At 41.8% G+C, this 18149-nt stretch overlaps 1 protein-coding gene across 1 annotated transcript in view; it reads left to right on the top strand.

Annotated features, from left to right (window-relative positions):
• Positions 1 to 18149, top strand: part of LOC118966728 (fibropellin-3-like) — a 37001-nt gene that overhangs the window by 7461 nt on the left and 11391 nt on the right. The window contains exon 2 of the mRNA XM_036990021.1: positions 13311 to 13433. Coding sequence (XP_036845916.1) covers positions 13311 to 13433 — 123 coding nt within the window. The remainder of the gene's footprint in view (positions 1 to 13310; positions 13434 to 18149) is intronic.

The following is an 18149-nucleotide window of genomic DNA, read 5'->3' as shown; positions in this document are numbered from 1 at the left end:
TACACCATCATCCATGCTTTACAAACCATTTCAGCTTCTACACCATCATCCATGCTTTACAAACCATTTCAGCTTCTACACCTTCATCCATCTTTTACAGACCATTTCAGCATCTATGCCTTCAGTCATGCTTTACAAGCCATTTCAGCTTCTACACCTTCATCCATGCTTTACAAACCATTTCAGCTTCTACACCATCATCCATGCTTTACAAACCATTTCAGCTTCTACACCTTCATCCATGCTTTACAAACCATTTCAGCTTCTACACCTTCATCCATGCTTTACAAACCATTTCAGCTTCTACACCTTCATCCATGCTTTACAAACCATTTCAGCTTCTACACCATCATCCATGCTTTACGAACCATTCTAGCTTCTACACCTTCATCTATGCTTTACGTACCATTTCAGCATCTATGCCTTCAGTCATGCTTTACAAGCCATTTCAGCTTCTACACCTTCATCCATGCTTTACAAACCATTTCAGCTTCTACACCATCATCCATGCTTTACAAACCATTTCAGCTTCTACACCATCATCCATGCTTTACAAACCATTTCAGCTTCTACACCATCATCCATGCTTTACAAACCATTTCAGCTTCTACACCATCATCCATGCTTTACAAACCATTTCAGCTTCTACACCTTCATCCATGCTTTACAAACCATTTCAGCTTCTACACCATCATCCATGCTTTACAAACCATTCTAGCTTCTACACCTTCATCCATGCTTTACAAGCCATTTCAGCATCTACACCTTCATCCATGCTTTACAAACCATTTCAGCTTCTACACCTTCATCCATGCTTCACAAGCCATTTCAGCTTCTACACCTTCATCCATGCTTTACAAGCCATTTCAGCTTCTACGCCTTCATCCATGCTTTACAAACCATTTCAGCTTCTACGCCTTCATCCATGCTTTACAAACCATTCTAGCTTCTACACCTTCATCCATGCTTTACAAGCCATTTCAGCTTCTACACCATCATCCATGCTTTACAAGCCATTTCAGCTTCTACACCTTCATCCACGCTTTACAAACCATTTCAGCTTCTACACATTCATCCATGCTTTACAAACCATTTCAGCTTCTACACCATCATCCATGCTTTACAAACCATTTCAGCTTCTACACCTTCATCCATGCTTTACAAACCATTTCAGCTTCTACACCATCATCCATGCTTTACAAACCATTTCAGCTTCTACACCATCATCCATGCTTTACAAACCATTTCAGCTTCTACACCATCATCCATGCTTTACAAACCATTTCAGCTTCTACACCATCATCCATGCTTTACAAACCATTTCAGCTTCTACACATTCATCCATGCTTTACAAACCATTTCAGCTTCTACACCTTCATCCATGCTTTACAAACCATTTCAGCTTCTACACCATCATCCATGCTTTACAAACCATTTCAGCTTCTACACCTTCATCCATGCTTTACAAACCATTCTAGCTTCTACACCTTCATCTATGCTTTACGTACCATTTCAGCATCTATGCCTTCAGTCATGCTTTACAAGCCATTTCAGCTTCTACGCCTTCAGTCATGCTTTACAGACCATTTCAGCTTCTACACCTTCATCCATGCTTTACAAACCATTCTAGCTTCTACACCTTCATCCATCTTTTACAGACCATTTCAGCATCTATGCCTTCAGTCATGCTTTACAAGCCATTTCAGCTTCTACACCTTCATCCATGCTTTACAAACCATTTCAGCTTCTACACCATCATCCATGCTTTACAAACCATTTCAGCTTCTACACCTTCATCCATGCTTTACAAACCATTTCAGCTTCTACACCTTCATCCATGCTTTACAAACCATTTCAGCTTCTACACCTTCATCCATGCTTTACAAACCATTTCAGCTTCTACACCATCATCCATGCTTTACGAACCATTCTAGCTTCTACACCTTCATCTATGCTTTACGTACCATTTCAGCATCTATGCCTTCAGTCATGCTTTACAAGCCATTTCAGCTTCTACACCTTCATCCATGCTTTACAAACCATTTCAGCTTCTACACCATCATCCATGCTTTACAAACCATTTCAGCTTCTACACCATCATCCATGCTTTACAAACCATTTCAGCTTCTACACCATCATCCATGCTTTACAAACCATTTCAGCTTCTACACCATCATCCATGCTTTACAAACCATTTCAGCTTCTACACCTTCATCCATGCTTTACAAACCATTTCAGCTTCTACACCATCATCCATGCTTTACAAACCATTCTAGCTTCTACACCTTCATCCATGCTTTACAAACCATTTCAGCTTCTACACCTTCATCCATGCTATACAAACCATTCTAGCTTCCATACCTTCATCCATGCTTTACAAACCATTTCAGCTTCTACACCTTCATCCATGCTTTACAAACCATTTCAGCTTCTACACCTTCATCCATGCTTTACAAGCCATTTCAGCTTCTACACCTTCATCCATGCTTTACAAACCATTTCAGCTTCTACACCTTCATCCATGCTATACAAACCATTCTAGCTTCTTTGCCTTCATCCATGCTTTACAGACCAATTAAATACACACATACTTAAGAAGACACACCTGTGCGTCACAGATGCACGGTATCAAGTTCTTTATAATGTACATGCCTCATGCTGCAATAATGTAGTCATTTTCAGAAAGGTGTTTACATTTTACAAGCCTCAGTAGAAAACAATCATATGAAATTCATCCAAACAGATGAGAGCAGCCAAAATGTCTGGGTGTTTTTAATGGTCAACAGAGTAAGAAAGCCAAACAGACCTGAGGTACACTAATGTAATGTTATTTTGATGTACGGCATGAGGGCCCCATTTGCAATTTAAATAGATTTTTTACCATCTTCCACTGCATCTATGTTGTCTTTTGAATATTGCTGGTCAGCTGGCGAGGACTCTTATTCTACAGTTATAATATAATAATGGACCACCACAAGCTGTGTGTGCCCTGTTCCCTATCTAGTGCAATACTTTTGACTAGGGCCAATAGGAAATAAACAGGGAATAGGCTGCCATTTGGGACACAGCCCTTGTCATGTAGGGACACAGGCCTTGTCTTGTAGGGACGCAGGCCTTGTCATGTAGGGACGCAGGCCTTGTCTTGCAGGGACGCAGGCCTTGTCGTGTAGGGACGCAGGCCTTGTCGTGTAGGGACGCAGGCCTTGTCGTGTAGGGACGCAGGCCTTGTCGTGTAGGGACGCAGGCCTTGTCGTGTAGGGACGCAGGCCGTGTCGTGTAGGGACGCAGGCCGTGTCGTGTAGGGACGCAGGCCTTGTCGTGTAGGGACGCAGGCCTTGTCGTGTAGGGACGCAGGCCTTGTCGTGTAGGGACGCAGGCCTTGTCGTGTAGGGACGCAGGCCTTGTCGTGTAGGGACGCAGGCCTTGTCGTGTAGGGACGCAGGCCTTGTCGTGTAGGGACGCAGGCCTTGTCATGTGGGACGCAGGTCTTGTCGTGTAGGGACGCAGGCCTTGTCGTGTAGGGACGCAGGCCTTGTCGTGTAGGGACGCAGGCCTTGTCGTGTAGGGACGCAGGCCTTGTCGTGTAGGGACGCAGGCCTTGTCGTGTAGGGACGCAGGCCTTGTCGTGTAGGGACGCAGGCCTTGTCGTGTAGGGACGCAGGCCTTGTCGTGTAGGGACGCAGGCCTTGTCGTGCAGGGACGCAGGCCTTGTCGTGCAGGGACGCAGGCCGTGTCGTGCAGGGACGCAGGCCGTGTCGTGTCGGGACGCAGGCCTTGTCGTGTAGGGACGCAGGCCTTGTCGTGTAGGGACGCAGGCCTTGTCGTGTAGGGACGCAGGCCTTGTCGTGTAGGGACGCAGGCCTTGTCGTGCAGGTACGCAGGCCGTGTCATGTCGGGACGCAGGCCTTGTCGTGCAGGGACGCAGGCCTTGTCGTGCAGGGACGCAGGCCTTGTCGTGCAGGGACGCAGGCCTTGTGTAGGGACGCAGGCCTTGTCGTGTAGGGACGCAGGCCTTGTCGTGTAGGGACGCAGGCCTTGTCGTGCAGGGACGCAGGCCTTGTCGTGCAGGGACACTTGTTGACATTTACATATACACACTCCTCTTCAAGCACATTGTTTTTTCCTTTCCAAATAAAATAATACATTTAGATTGACTGTTTCTGATATACGATTTCTGATGTCTGAGTGGCTTGATCAACACTGTACTGGAGTCTAATTTGTAACAATCATAGATTTATTTAATGTATTGAATTAAGTTATTTATTTTAATTCTGTAAGCACAATATAGTGTTTTGTGAATGATATTGCCACATAGAGAGGTTAAGAATTCATTTGTGAACACATTGCCGCTACAGAGGTTTAGAATGAATTTACCCACAACGGTGGTTCGTCCCAAATGGCACTCTACTCCCTTACAGTATATAGTGCATTACTTTTGACCAAGTAGTGGACTACACAATGAATAGGGTGCCGTTTGAGATCAGATAATGTGTTCCAGGCATATTGATCATTAAAGTCATACTGGTAATGCAGTGATATTTGTCTTGATTTTTGCAAATAGACAGCCGTCTGTTTCTTTACAGGGTGATTTTAATAATGGAGATTCATTTCAATGTATCCCTTTTTATATTTCATGAATATATCAGCGTCATGCAATATTGTTGTTGTCATTTCTCATGTTATAGTGAGTGATCTGAGGTGGTTATCTGAGGCATTGAATGAGTCCCAAATGGCACCCTATTTCCTATATAGTACCACTACCTTTGAAATATAGTGCTATAGTGCCTCCCTAATCCAGGGAACTGATACATAGACATGGGTTCAAGTACTGTTTGAAGCCTTTCCTATACGTTGAGTGTTTGTTGTGTAGTCTACCTGGAGTAGTGCCAGGTGGACTGGCTTTGCACTTTCTGTACTTTTCTTTTGATTCCTTCACAACAGGCAAGCTTAGTCAATCACAGTTTTAAGTATTTAGGATGATTTAAAATAGTATTTGAACCCAGGCCTGCTGGTACAAGCTTCTACTGCTGTACTGTGACAGTGTGGTGAATGTGTACGGAAACTTGCACTTCATTATTTGTCAAATGAGATTCGACAAAGCACATACAGCAGAAAAGCTTAAACATGCTTTTTGCTGGTCTCGGGTGGTTTGCTGGTTGATGTTGCTTAGAGTCATTTCTCTCTACCTATTCATCCTGGCAGGATATCTGCATATCATTGTTCCTCCTCCATTTGTATAAAGAACAAACTTTCTGAGTTTCTCTGATAGCCGCTTTAGGATTCCTCAGTTTCAATACACATGTTGATTGATTACCAGGGCTGCTAAGAGAGTTCAGGTTCAGGAGATTATTGTAGAGGGCTGCTAAGAGAGTTCAGGTTCAGGAGATTATTGTAGTGGGGTACTAAGAGAGTTCAGGTTCAGGAGATTATTGTAGAGGGCTGCTAAGAGAGTTCAGGTTCAGATGATTATTGTAGAGGGCTGCTAAGAGAGTTCAGGTTCAGGAGATTATTGTAGAGGGCTGCTAAGAGAGTTCAGGTTCAGGAGATTATTGTAGAGGGCTGCTAAGAGAGTTCAGGTTCAGGAGATTATTGTAGAGGGCTGCTAAGAGAGTTCAGGTTCAGGAGATTATTGTAGAGGGCTGCTAAGAGAGTTCAGGTTCAGGAGATTATTGTAGTGGGGTACTAAGAGAGTTCAGGTTCAGGAGATTATTGTAGAGGGCTGCTAAGAGAGTTCAGGTTCAGGAGATTATTGTAGAGGGCTGCTAAGAGAGTTCAGGTTCAGGAGATTATTGTAGAGGGCTGCTAAGAGAGTTCAGGTTCAGGAGATTATTGTAGAGGGCTGCTAAGAGAGTTCAGGTTCAGGAGATTATTGTAGTGGGCTGCTAAGAGAGTTCAGGTTCAGGAGATTATTGTAGTGGGGTACTAAGAGAGTTCAGGTTCAGGAGATTATTGTAGAGGGCTGCTAAGAGAGTTCAGGTTCAGGAGATTATTGTAGAGGGCTGCTAAGAGAGTTCAGGTTCAGGAGATTATTGTAGAGGGCTGCTAAGAGAGTTCAGGTTCAGGAGATTATTGTAGAGGGCTGCTAAGAGAGTTCAAGTTCAGGAGATTATTGTAGAGGGCTGCTAGAGGCCTACTTTGATAATCAAATGAGATGCAATAAAATATTAATTTTGATTACACATTAAATGAGTGAATGAATGACATTTTATTTTCGTGTCAAACTGGAGTTGGTGCCTTACGGAATTAATTGACAGATAAACAAACAATACAATGATTCAGTGATACAATAATAATAAAGACATTTATTACAGTTTTCTGTACATATGGTTTAAAACAATTCGGAGGAAATGTCATGTTATTCACAGTGGCACTTTCTCCTTCAGTCCTTTATCCCCCCCGACCGACCGCACCTGCTGTCTCGACCTCTGAATGGTCTGCTATGAAAAGCCAACTGACGGGCTGACTGGTGCATCCTCTATAACAGCTGTGATTATTATCTGACCCTGCTGGTCATCCATAAACGTTTGAACATCTGGAAGAACAATCCAGCCTTAATGGGTATGTGCTCTTTTAGAATCTCCACCGGCACAGCCAGAAGAGATCTGGCCACCCCTCTGAGCCTGGTTCCTAGTGCTGAGAGATTATTGCTTTTTGAGGCCGTCTCAGTTAAAAAAAAATTTTTTTAAGTATCACGGATTTTGGTTAAAAAAATTAACATTCATTTTAATTGCACTATGCATTGTGGGTTGAATGCTGTATCAACACAGAATCAAATAATCAATAAAAGTCCCATGATGGTAGTGACTTCCCATTACTGCTTATCACTTATTAACCATCCTTTTATTTGATGACTTCATTATTATTTAATTCATTCCAAGTCATCATCTCATCTCTATAGAGCTGCTGTCTGACGTAATCACTATTTTATTAGTTCTTCAAAGTAAATAAGGCATATTTTTATGAATGCAGAATACCAACTATCAATCACTTAGATCATGTATTTTCAGGCTCGTGAATCAACCTTTTTCTGTCCCTCTCGATCGCGGGTTCTCTCTTATCTCAGTCTCCGTTTCTAGCTCTGATTCATCTCTCCAGAAACTGCACATCGAGCTCACAGAAAAAAAAAAAAAAAATTAATTTTAACTAGTTGTTTAAAAAAAACAAAAAATGACCGACAGTTAATCACTCAGCACTAGTGGTTCCTCTCGAGGTTTCTTCCTAGGTTGCTGCCTTTCTATGGAGTTCTTCCTAGCCACCGTGCTTCTATGTCTACATTGCTTGCTCTATGGGGTTTTAGGCTGGGTTTCTGTATAAGCACTTTGTGACATCTGCTGATGTCAAAAATACATATGAATATATTGAAAGATTGAATGGGTTATAAAAACTATGTTTACGATGAAGCATTCTCTCTTTAGTAGCTCTTGGTGTTACTTGCTGTTTTATATAAAGTCTTATGTAGTCTAATGGTGTCTGTATTCTCTACAGTAGTCTAATGGTGTCTGTATTCTCTACAGTAGTCTAATGGTGTCTATTCTCTACAGTAGTCTAATGGTGTCTGTATTCTCTACAGTAGTATAATGGTGGCTGTATTCTCTACAGTAGTCTAATGGTGTCTGTATTCTCTACAGTAGTATAATGGTGGCTGTATTCTCTACAGTAGTCTAATGGTGTCTGTATTCTATACAGTAGTCTAATGGTGGCTGTATTATCTACAGTAGTCTAATGGTGGCTGTGGGCTGTATTCTCTACAGTAGTCTAATGGTGGCTGTATTCTCTACAGTAGTCTAATGGTGGCTGTGAGCTGTATTCTCTACAGTAGTCTAATGGTGGCTGTATTCTCTACAGTAGTCTAATGGTGGCTGTATTCTCTACAGTAGTCTAATGGTGTCTGTATTCTCTACAGTAGTCTAATGGTGGCTGTATTCTCTACAGTAGTCTAATGGTGGCTGTATTATCTACAGTAGTCTAATGGTGGCTGTATTCTCTACAGTAGTCTAATGGTGTCTGTATTCTCTACAGTAGTCTAATGGTGGCTGTATTCTCTACAGTAGTCTAATGGTGTCTGTATTCTCTACAGTAGTCTAATGGTAGCTGTATTATCTACAGTAGTCTAATGGTGGCTGTATTCTCTACAGGAGTCTAATGGTGGCTGTATTCTCTACAGTAGTCTAATGGTGGCTGTATTCTCTACAGTAGTCTAATGGTGGCTGTATTCTCTACAGTAGTCTAATGGTGGCTGTATTCTCTACAGTAGTCTAATGGTGGCTGTATTCTCTACAGTAGTCTAATGGTGGCTGTATTCTCTACAGTAGTCTAATGGTGGCTGTATTCTCTACAGTAGTCTAATGGTGGCTGTATTCTCTACAGTAGTCTAATAGTGGCTGTGGGCTGTATTCTCTACAGTAGTCTAATGGTGGCTGTATTCTCTACAGTAGTCTAATGGTGTCTGTATTCTCTACAGTAGTCTAATGGTGGCTGTATTCTCTACAGTAGTCTAATGGTGGCTGTATTCTCTACAGTAGTCTAATAGTGGCTGTATTCCCTACAGTAGTCTAATAGTGGCTGTGGGCTGTATTCTCTACAGTAGTCTAATGGTGGCTGTATTCTCTACAGTAGTCTAATGGTGGCTGTATTATCTACAGTAGTCTAATGGTGGCTGTATTCTCTACAGTAGTCTAATGGTGGCTGTATTCTCTACAGTAGTCTAATAGTGGCTGTATTCCCTACAGTAGTCTAATAGTGGCTGTGGGCTGTATTCTCTACAGTAGTCTAATGGTGGCTGTATTCTCTACAGTAGTCTAATGGTGGCTGTATTATCTACAGTAGTCTAATGGTGGCTGTATTATCTACAGTAGTCTAATGGTGTCTGTATTCTCTACAGTAGTCTAATGGTAGCTGTATTCTCTACAGTAGTCTAATGGTGTCTGTATTCTCTACAGTAGTCTAATGGTGTCTGTATTCTCTACAGTAGTCTAATGGTGGCTGTATTCTCTACAGTAGTCTAATGGTGGCTGTATTCTCTACAGTAGTCTAATGGTGGCTGTATTATCTACAGTAGTCTAATGGTGGCTGTATTCTCTACAGTAGTCTAGTGGTTGCTGTGAGCTGTATTCTCTACAGTAGTCTAATGGTGTCTGTATTCTCTACAGTAGTATAATGGTGGCTGTATTCTCTACAGTAGTCTAATGGTGTCTGTATTCTATACAGTAGTCTAATGGTGGCTGTATTATCTACAGTAGTCTAATGGTGGCTGTGGGCTGTATTCTCTACAGTAGTCTAATGGTGGCTGTATTCTCTACAGTAGTCTAATGGTGGCTGTGAGCTGTATTCTCTACAGTAGTCTAATGGTGGCTGTATTCTCTACAGTAGTCTAATGGTGGCTGTATTCTCTACAGTAGTCTAATGGTGTCTGTATTCTCTACAGTAGTCTAATGGTGGCTGTATTCTCTACAGTAGTCTAATGGTGGCTGTATTATCTACAGTAGTCTAATGGTGGCTGTATTCTCTACAGTAGTCTAATGGTGGCTGTATTCTCTACAGTAGTCTAATGGTGGCTGTATTCTCTACAGTAGTCTAATGGTGTCTGTATTCTCTACAGTAGTCTAATGGTAGCTGTATTATCTACAGTAGTCTAATGGTGGCTGTATTCTCTACAGGAGTCTAATGGTGGCTGTATTCTCTACAGTAGTCTAATGGTGGCTGTATTCTCTACAGTAGTCTAATGGTGGCTGTATTCTCTACAGTAGTCTAATGGTGGCTGTATTCTCTACAGTAGTCTAATGGTGGCTGTATTCTCTACAGTAGTCTAATGGTGGCTGTATTCTCTACAGTAGTCTAATGGTGGCTGTATTCTCTACAGTAGTCTAATGGTGGCTGTATTCTCTACAGTAGTCTAATAGTGGCTGTGGGCTGTATTCTCTACAGTAGTCTAATGGTGGCTGTATTCTCTACAGTAGTCTAATGGTGTCTGTATTCTCTACAGTAGTCTAATGGTGGCTGTATTCTCTACAGTAGTCTAATGGTGTCTGTATTCTCTACAGTAGTCTAATAGTGGCTGTATTCCCTACAGTAGTCTAATAGTGGCTGTGGGCTGTATTCTCTACAGTAGTCTAATGGTGGCTGTATTCTCTACAGTAGTCTAATGGTGGCTGTATTATCTACAGTAGTCTAATGGTGGCTGTATTATCTACAGTAGTCTAATGGTGTCTGTATTCTCTACAGTAGTCTAATGGTAGCTGTATTCTCTACAGTAGTCTAATGGTGTCTGTATTCTCTACAGTAGTCTAATGGTGTCTGTATTCTCTACAGTAGTCTAATGGTGGCTGTATTCTCTACAGTAGTCTAATGGTGGCTGTATTCTCTACAGTAGTCTAATGGTGGCTGTATTATCTACAGTAGTCTAATGGTGGCTGTATTCTCTACAGTAGTCTAGTGGTTGCTGTGAGCTGTATTCTCTACAGTAGTCTAATGGTGGCTGTATTCTCTACAGTAGTCTAATGGTGTCTGTATTCTCTATAGTAGTCTAATGGTGGCTGTATTATCTACAGTAGTCTAATGGTGGCTGTATTCTCTACAGTAGTCTAGTGGTTGCTGTGAGCTGTATTCTCTACAGTAGTCTAATGGTGGCTGTATTCTCTACAGTAGTCTAATGGTGTCTGTATTCTCTACAGTAGTCTAATGGTGGCTGTATTATCTACAGTAGTCTAATGGTGGCTGTATTATCTACAGTAGTCTAATGGTGGCTGTATTCTCTACAGTAGTCTAATGGTGGCTGTATTCTCTACAGTAGTCTAATGGTGGCTGTATTCTCTACAGTAGTCTTATGGTGGCTGTATTCTCTACAGTAGTCTAATGGTGGCTCTATTATCTACAGTAGTCTAATGGTGGCTGTATTATCTACAGTAGTCTAATGGTGGCTGTATTCTCTACAGTAGTCTAATGGTGGCTGTATTATCTACAGTAGTCTAATGGTGGCTGTATTCTCTACAGTAGTCTAGTGGTTGCTGTGAGCTGTATTCTCTACAGTAGTCTAATGGTGGCTGTATTCTCTACAGTAGTCTAATGGTGTCTGTATTCTCTACAGTAGTCTAATGGTGGCTGTATTATCTACAGTAGTCTAATGGTGGCTGTATTCTCTACAGTAGTCTAATGGTGGCTGTATTCTCTACAGTAGTCTAATGGTGTCTGTATTCTCTACAGTAGTCTAATGGTGGCTGTATTCTCTACAGTAGTCTAATGGTGGCTGTATTCTCTACAGTAGTCACCTCAGGGTAGGTGTCTGTATTCTCTACAGTAGTCACCTCAGGGTAGGTGGCTGTATTCTCTACAGTAGTCTAATGGTGTCTGTATTCTCTACAGTAGTCTAATGGTGGCTGTATTCTCTACAGTAGTCTAATGGTGGCTGTGGGCTGTATTCTCTACAGTAGTCTAATGGTGGCTGTATTCTCTACAGTAGTCACCTCAGGGTAGGTGGCTGTATTCTCTACAGTAGTCACCTCATGGTAGGTGGCTGTATTCTCTACAGTAGTCTAATGGTAGCTGAACAGGGAGTAAGTAGTTCAATTTGGAGATTTCAGCGGGCACTGTAAGTCTGTGTCCTAAATGCCAAACTATTCCCTTTGTAAGTCACTACTTTTATCAGGGCCACTAAAGGAACGCGTAGGGCTCTGTTTAAAAGTAGCACACTGTGTAGGGAAATAGGGTGCAATTTGAGACTCACGCTACGAGTGACATTCCTTCATGCAACATTAACCTCCAGGTGAATTGGACGCACAATTGGTTATTAAACACTTGTGAAATACTTTGTTGGAGTCAGTAGCTGTCCGTTAGCAACTCAGGGTAGTTGAACTGATGTGACATCCGTTTGGCCTTGAATATAACGTCTCAGTTCTATTAGGTTATCCATGAAAATGGTTTATAGGAAATCAATATGGCTGCTGCTTGTATGTCTCAAGTCTCAAGTCCTGCTGGTTCTAGTGTTAATATTTCGACTCCCCATCTCTTTTCGGTCAACAACTCATTTTTTTATTTTTTTTTATTTTTACACAGACTCAGTGCTTCAAAATGGTAAATCAAACACTGCATTTGGAGGAAGATTGGAGAAAGTAATGAATCCTTGATAGTTAGTAGTGAACCGTCTTCTGCTGTCAGTGTGCCGTCATGTAAACACTACTACACATGTTAAACAACACTAAGGGTATCATTTACCTATAGTTTGTAAAATGTTAACAATGATTCCATTATCTCCTCAGCAAAGTGTTACTAATAGACTCAATCCAATTCAAGCCAAACATTTGCAGCGGTGAGGTGACATTGTGAGATGTTGTTGACTTGATAGCTGCTACTATTGATTATTTAATGTCCAGAAAACACATTAGGCCACAGTCTGTATCTTCTTCTTACTACAGTAGGCTCTTTCTATTTGTGATACGTTTTCCAATTAGACAACATCTTTATCTCACAGAGCACCCATTTGGGAGCAGAGAGACATTTTTTCATGCGTTTCAAATGGCTCCCTATTCCCTACAAAGCGCACTTCTCACTACTCATTGCCCATAGGTCTCTGGTGAAATGTAGTGCACTACATAGGGAATATGGTGCCATTTGGGATGCTGACATTGTAAATTAGGTCCATTCAGGCATTCATTAAGGTCATACTCTGTTCCATTATGAGCTGTGATATATTAGCCAGCCTTATTTACTGGCATTATTGACCAGGTATCAGTTACACGGCGGCTGGGGTTTTATTCAGAACAAAAAGTTATCGACGTGGCCCCAGCTGTCAATGACATGTAGGCGCGGCATCTGCTTCGCTAGACAAATGTGATATAGATCAGTAGGGAGAGAGACAGGATGGGTCTTTATGTCGATGCCTCACTCACTCTATTACTATACTGGGCAGCAGGTAGAGGACTCAATGACTCACGTCAATCTACTACAGAAAGGATGGCTTTAACTAATAAAACATAAAACAGCCATAAATGTGTTTTAAAAATATATTTTGTGAATTCCTAACGTTACAGTGGCTTGGCTTCCTCATGGAAAGGAAATTGTCCCACTTTTCAGAGTAGTACATTCTTCTTTACCTAATGGCTAGACGTAGCTTAACAAGGACATTTGAAGGAAATTGTCTCCAAGTAGAGCATGTGGTGCACAGTGTGTTCCATGTCATGTTCTTTATTGAGTTCATATTGCTAAGTGCTGTATTTTTATTTCATTTTGTCCTCAGGTATCTTGTATTGTCTGTTTGATGGAAGAAACTGTCTGATTTCTATGTGTGTATGGTGTGTATGTGTGTTTGGGTGTTGCAGGGTTTCAAGGGGAAGATTGTTCTGTGGATATGGACCTCTGCTCACTAGGAACATGCCAAGAACGCACGGTGACCTGCACTGAGACTGGGAATGGACAGAACGTCACATGTATTTGTGAAAAAGGTCATTCCCCATGGACACATGTTACCTTTCAAACACGACAGATTACAAATGTAGGATCTTAATTTGATCACCCTGTTGCAGGAGAACCTGCAATTCAGGACATTTAAAACTTGTATTGTGTTTGAGGTTTAAAAAGGCTTCTGTAGTTTGTAATTTCCACTTTAAAATTTGATTTCCCCTTACGAATAATTTATCAACCCCTACAAAACCGTATAATCCACATAATAATAATAATAATAATAATAATAATTATTCACATGTCTTGTTGCTGCAGGATTATTTTCCTGCTGTAGCAAACTGTCTTAAATTAAGACCCTACATCTGTACAGTACATTTATGGAGTAAGTTGTTGATGATAAAAAAAATGACATTTCTAATATTTTTTAGATTTGTTTTTCAACAATTCGTGACAGAATTGTTCAGTTTATCAATATAGATTGAAATATATCATACATGTTGCTTGGTAGTTCAGTTAGAATCAGTTAAGAGGCGACATTGAGTACATATTAGATATTCATCAGGCTGTTTCCTGTTTCCTGTCTGAGTCATCATAGTGATCGTCTCTCTTTTTCTAAACGAGGGAACATTAAGAATAGATTGTCAAGAATAGATTTGGTTTTCAGGGATCTATTTCCATCTGCAATACACGACATGTTTCTTCCAGAGGCAGTTTGGATATTGCATGAAGTTTTGAGTGTTTAGCTATGGGGTTAAAGTTCAAGTTGCTTCACGATAGTGAAGCTTGTATCATAAAAATAACCCTGCATAGAATACTGCATGGGCAGTGAGTAAATTATGCAGGGTACAGACAGTGAACAGTGTTGTGATGTTATACAGGGTACAGACAGTGAACAGTGTTGTGATGTTATACAGGGTACAGACAGTGAACAGTGTTGTGATGTTATACAGGGTACAGACAGTGATGTGATGTTATACAGGGTACAGACAGTGAACAGTGTTGTGATGTTATACAGGGTACAGACAGTGAACAGTGTTGTGATGTTATACAGGGTACAGACAGTGATGTGATGTTATACAGGGTACAGACAGTGAACAGTGTTGTGATGTTATACAGGGTACAGACAGTGAACAGTGTTGTGATGTTATACAGAGTATAGACAGTTAACAGTGTTGTGATGTTATACAGGGTACAGACAGTGAACAGTGTTGTGATGCTATGCAGGGTACAGACAGTGAACGGTGTTGTGATGTTATACAGGGTACAGACAGTGTTGTGATGTTATACAGGGTACAGACAGTGAACAGTGTTGTGATGTTATGCAGGGTACAGACAGTGAACAGTGTTGTGATGTTATACAGGGTACAGACAGTGAACAGTGTTGAGATGTTATACAGGGTACAGACAGGGAACAGTGTTGAGATGTTATACAGGGTACAGACAGTGATGTTATGCAGGGTAGACAGTGAACAGTGTTGTGATGTTATGCAGGGTACAGACAGGGAACAGTGTTGTGATGTTATACAGGGTAGACAGTGAACAGTGTTGTGATGTTATGCAGGGTACAGACAGTGATGTTATACAGGGTACAGACAGGGAACAGTGTTGTGATGTTATGCAGGGTAGACAGTGAACAGTGTTGTGATGTTATACAGGGTACAGACAGGGAACAGTGTTGTGATGTTATACAGGGTACAGACAGTGAACAGTGTTGTAATGTTATACAGGGTACAGACAGTGAACAGTGTTGTGATGTTATGCAGGGTACAGACAGGGAACAGTGTTGTGATGTTATACAGGGTACAGACAGTGAACAGTGTTGTGATGTTATACAGGGTACAGACAGTGATGTGATGTTATACAGGGTACAGACAGTGAACAGTTTTGTGATGTTATACAGGGTACAGACAGTGAACAGTGTTGTGATGTTATACAGGGTACAGACAGTGAACAGTGTTGTGATGTTATACAGGGTACAGACAGTGAACAGTGTTGTGATGTTATACAGGGTACAGACAGTGAACAGTGTTGTGATGTTATACAGGGTACAGACAGTGAACAGTGTTGTGATGTTATACAGGGTACAGACAGTGAACAGTGTTGTGATGTTATGCAGGGTACAGACAGTGAACAGTGTTGTGATGTTATGCAGGGTACAGACAGTGAACAGTGTTGTGATGTTATGCAGGGTACAGACAGTGAACAGTGTTGTGATGTTATACAGGGTACAGACAGTGAACAGTGTTGTGATGTTATAAAGGGTACAGACAGGGAACAGTGTTGTGATGTTATACAGGGTACAGACAGTGAACAGTGTTGTGATGTTATAAAGGGTACAGACAGGGAACAGTGTTGTGATGTTATACAGGGTACAGACAGTGAACAGTGTTGTGATGTTATAAAGGGTACAGACAGGGAACAGTGTTGTGATGTTATACAGGGTACAGACAGTGAACAGTGTTGTGATGTTATACAGGGTACAGACAGGGAACAGTGTTGTAATGTTATACAGGGTACAGACAGGGAACGGTGTTGTGATGTTATACAGGGTACAGACAGTGAACAGTGTTGTGATGTTATAAAGGGTACAGACAGGGAACAGTGTTGTGATGTTATACAGGGTACAGACAGTGAACAGTGTTGTGATGTTATAAAGGGTACAGACAGGGAACAGTGTTGTGATGTTATACAGGGTACAGACAGTGAACAGTGTTGTGATGTTATAAAGGGTACAGACAGGGAACAGTGTTGTGATGTTATAAAGGGTACAGACAGTGAAGTGTTGTGATGTTATGCAGGGTACAGACAGGGAACAGTGTTGTGATGTTATACAGGGTACAGACAGTGAACAGTGTTGTGATGTAAAAAAAAAAACGCATAATAGCACAATTGGTTAGGAGACCGTAAAACGGCGGCCATCTCCTCCGGCACCATTTCTGAAAATATCCTATGCTTCACGGAATCGTGGCTGAATGACGACATAGATATTCAGCTAGCGGGATACACTCTGCACCGGCAGGATAGAACAGCACACTCCGGGAAGACGAGGGGGGGCGGTCTGTGCATATTTGTAAACAACAGCTGGTGCACGAAATCTAAGGAAGTCTCTAGATTTTGCTCGCCTGAAGTAGAGTATATTGTGATAAACTGCAGGCCACACTACTTGCCTAGAGAGTTCTCAGCTATACTTTTCGTGGCTGTTTATTTACCACCACAGACAGATGCTGGCACTAAGACCGCACTCAGTCAGCTGTATAAGAAAATAAGCAAACAGGAAACCACTCACCCAGAGGCGGCGCTCCTAGTGGCCGGAGACTTCAATGCAGCGAAACTTAAATCAGTTCTACCAAATCTCTATCAACATGTTAAATGTGCAACTAGAGGGAAAAAACTATTCTAGATCACCTGTACTCCACACACAGAGACGCGTACAAAGCTCTCCCTTGCCCTCCATTTTGGTAAATCCGGTAAAGCCTATAGGGAGGAGGTCAGAGACCTGGCCGGGTGGTGCCAGAATAACAACCTATCCCTCAACGTAACCAAGACGAAGGAGATGATTGTGGACTACAGGAAAAGGAGCACCGAGCACGTCCCCTGGAGCAGGTTGAGAGCTTTAAATTCCTTGGTGTCCACATCAACAACAAACTAGATTGGTCCAGTTATACAGGGTACAGACAGTGAACAATGATCGTAAAGTGATACATGCATTCATCAAAATGTAACTAAAATATTTGCACATGTCCAAACGACCCATCACACATCTAACCATCACACCTAAAATGTAAAACATTATCTTAGTCTGAGCGATTATCCCGTGGAGGTTCAGGCGACCATATCAATAACCAACAACTTCATTACTCCCCTTGCACTTATTCTTGACGTGTGTCAGAGTGAACGATCATGAGTGATTTTGTTATGTAAATGAAAGAGCAACCCTACAGTGAGCTCCAGCCTCCTCCGCCACTCCTCTCTAGTCCTCTACCCAGCTCTGGCTCCACGTCTGAAGGGCAAATTACACGCCGCAGCGGATGGCCTTACAGTAATGTTTTAGACTGGCAGGGGTTGGCATACGCATTATCTACTGCCTTAATGCTGCACCTGCCAAGATGGCTTAACAGGAATATGTATCACACACGCACTCACTCACACACTCACACACACACACACACACTCACACACACGCGCACTCACTCACGCACTCACACACACACTCACACACACACACACACACACACACACAATACACTAAACAGCGTATGTACCGGCACCACCTCACTGCAATGTGTCCTTGCTATGTGTTCTTACACTCCATTATATTTTACAAGCTAAAAGTATTGTTTCAGAAGCAATAAAAGTGGTCGCCCTAGTATCTGTCAGAGAAGCATGGCTAAACCCAAGACACTGGGTTTGTCCCAAATGGCACCCTATTCCCTAAATACTTCACTACAGAGCCCTATGGGCCCTGGTCAAACGTAGTGCACGAAATAGGGAATAGTGTGCCATTTCTTATTTTTTTAAAGTGGGGACTCTGTAATGATCAATACCTCGGAGGAAGTGATGCGTGTTGCTGATGCGACAGACACACTTGGTTTCAGGATTTTAATAGTCCTTTCTCTCCTTCCCAAATGGTACCCTATTCCCTATGGGCCCTTTTCAAAAGTAGTGCACTATATAGGGAATAGGGTGCCATTTGTGACATTGATAGTCTTTGTCAAAACACTCGAAAGTGCCCACTGACAGGAAGAAAGCACATTTTA

The sequence above is a fragment of the Oncorhynchus mykiss genome, chromosome 1, assembly GCF_013265735.2.
Source record: "Oncorhynchus mykiss isolate Arlee chromosome 1, USDA_OmykA_1.1, whole genome shotgun sequence".
Classification (NCBI taxonomy): Eukaryota; Metazoa; Chordata; class Actinopteri; order Salmoniformes; family Salmonidae; genus Oncorhynchus; species Oncorhynchus mykiss.
Note: the sequence above shows the minus strand (reverse complement) of the source record. Positions and strands in the feature narration are given on the sequence as shown.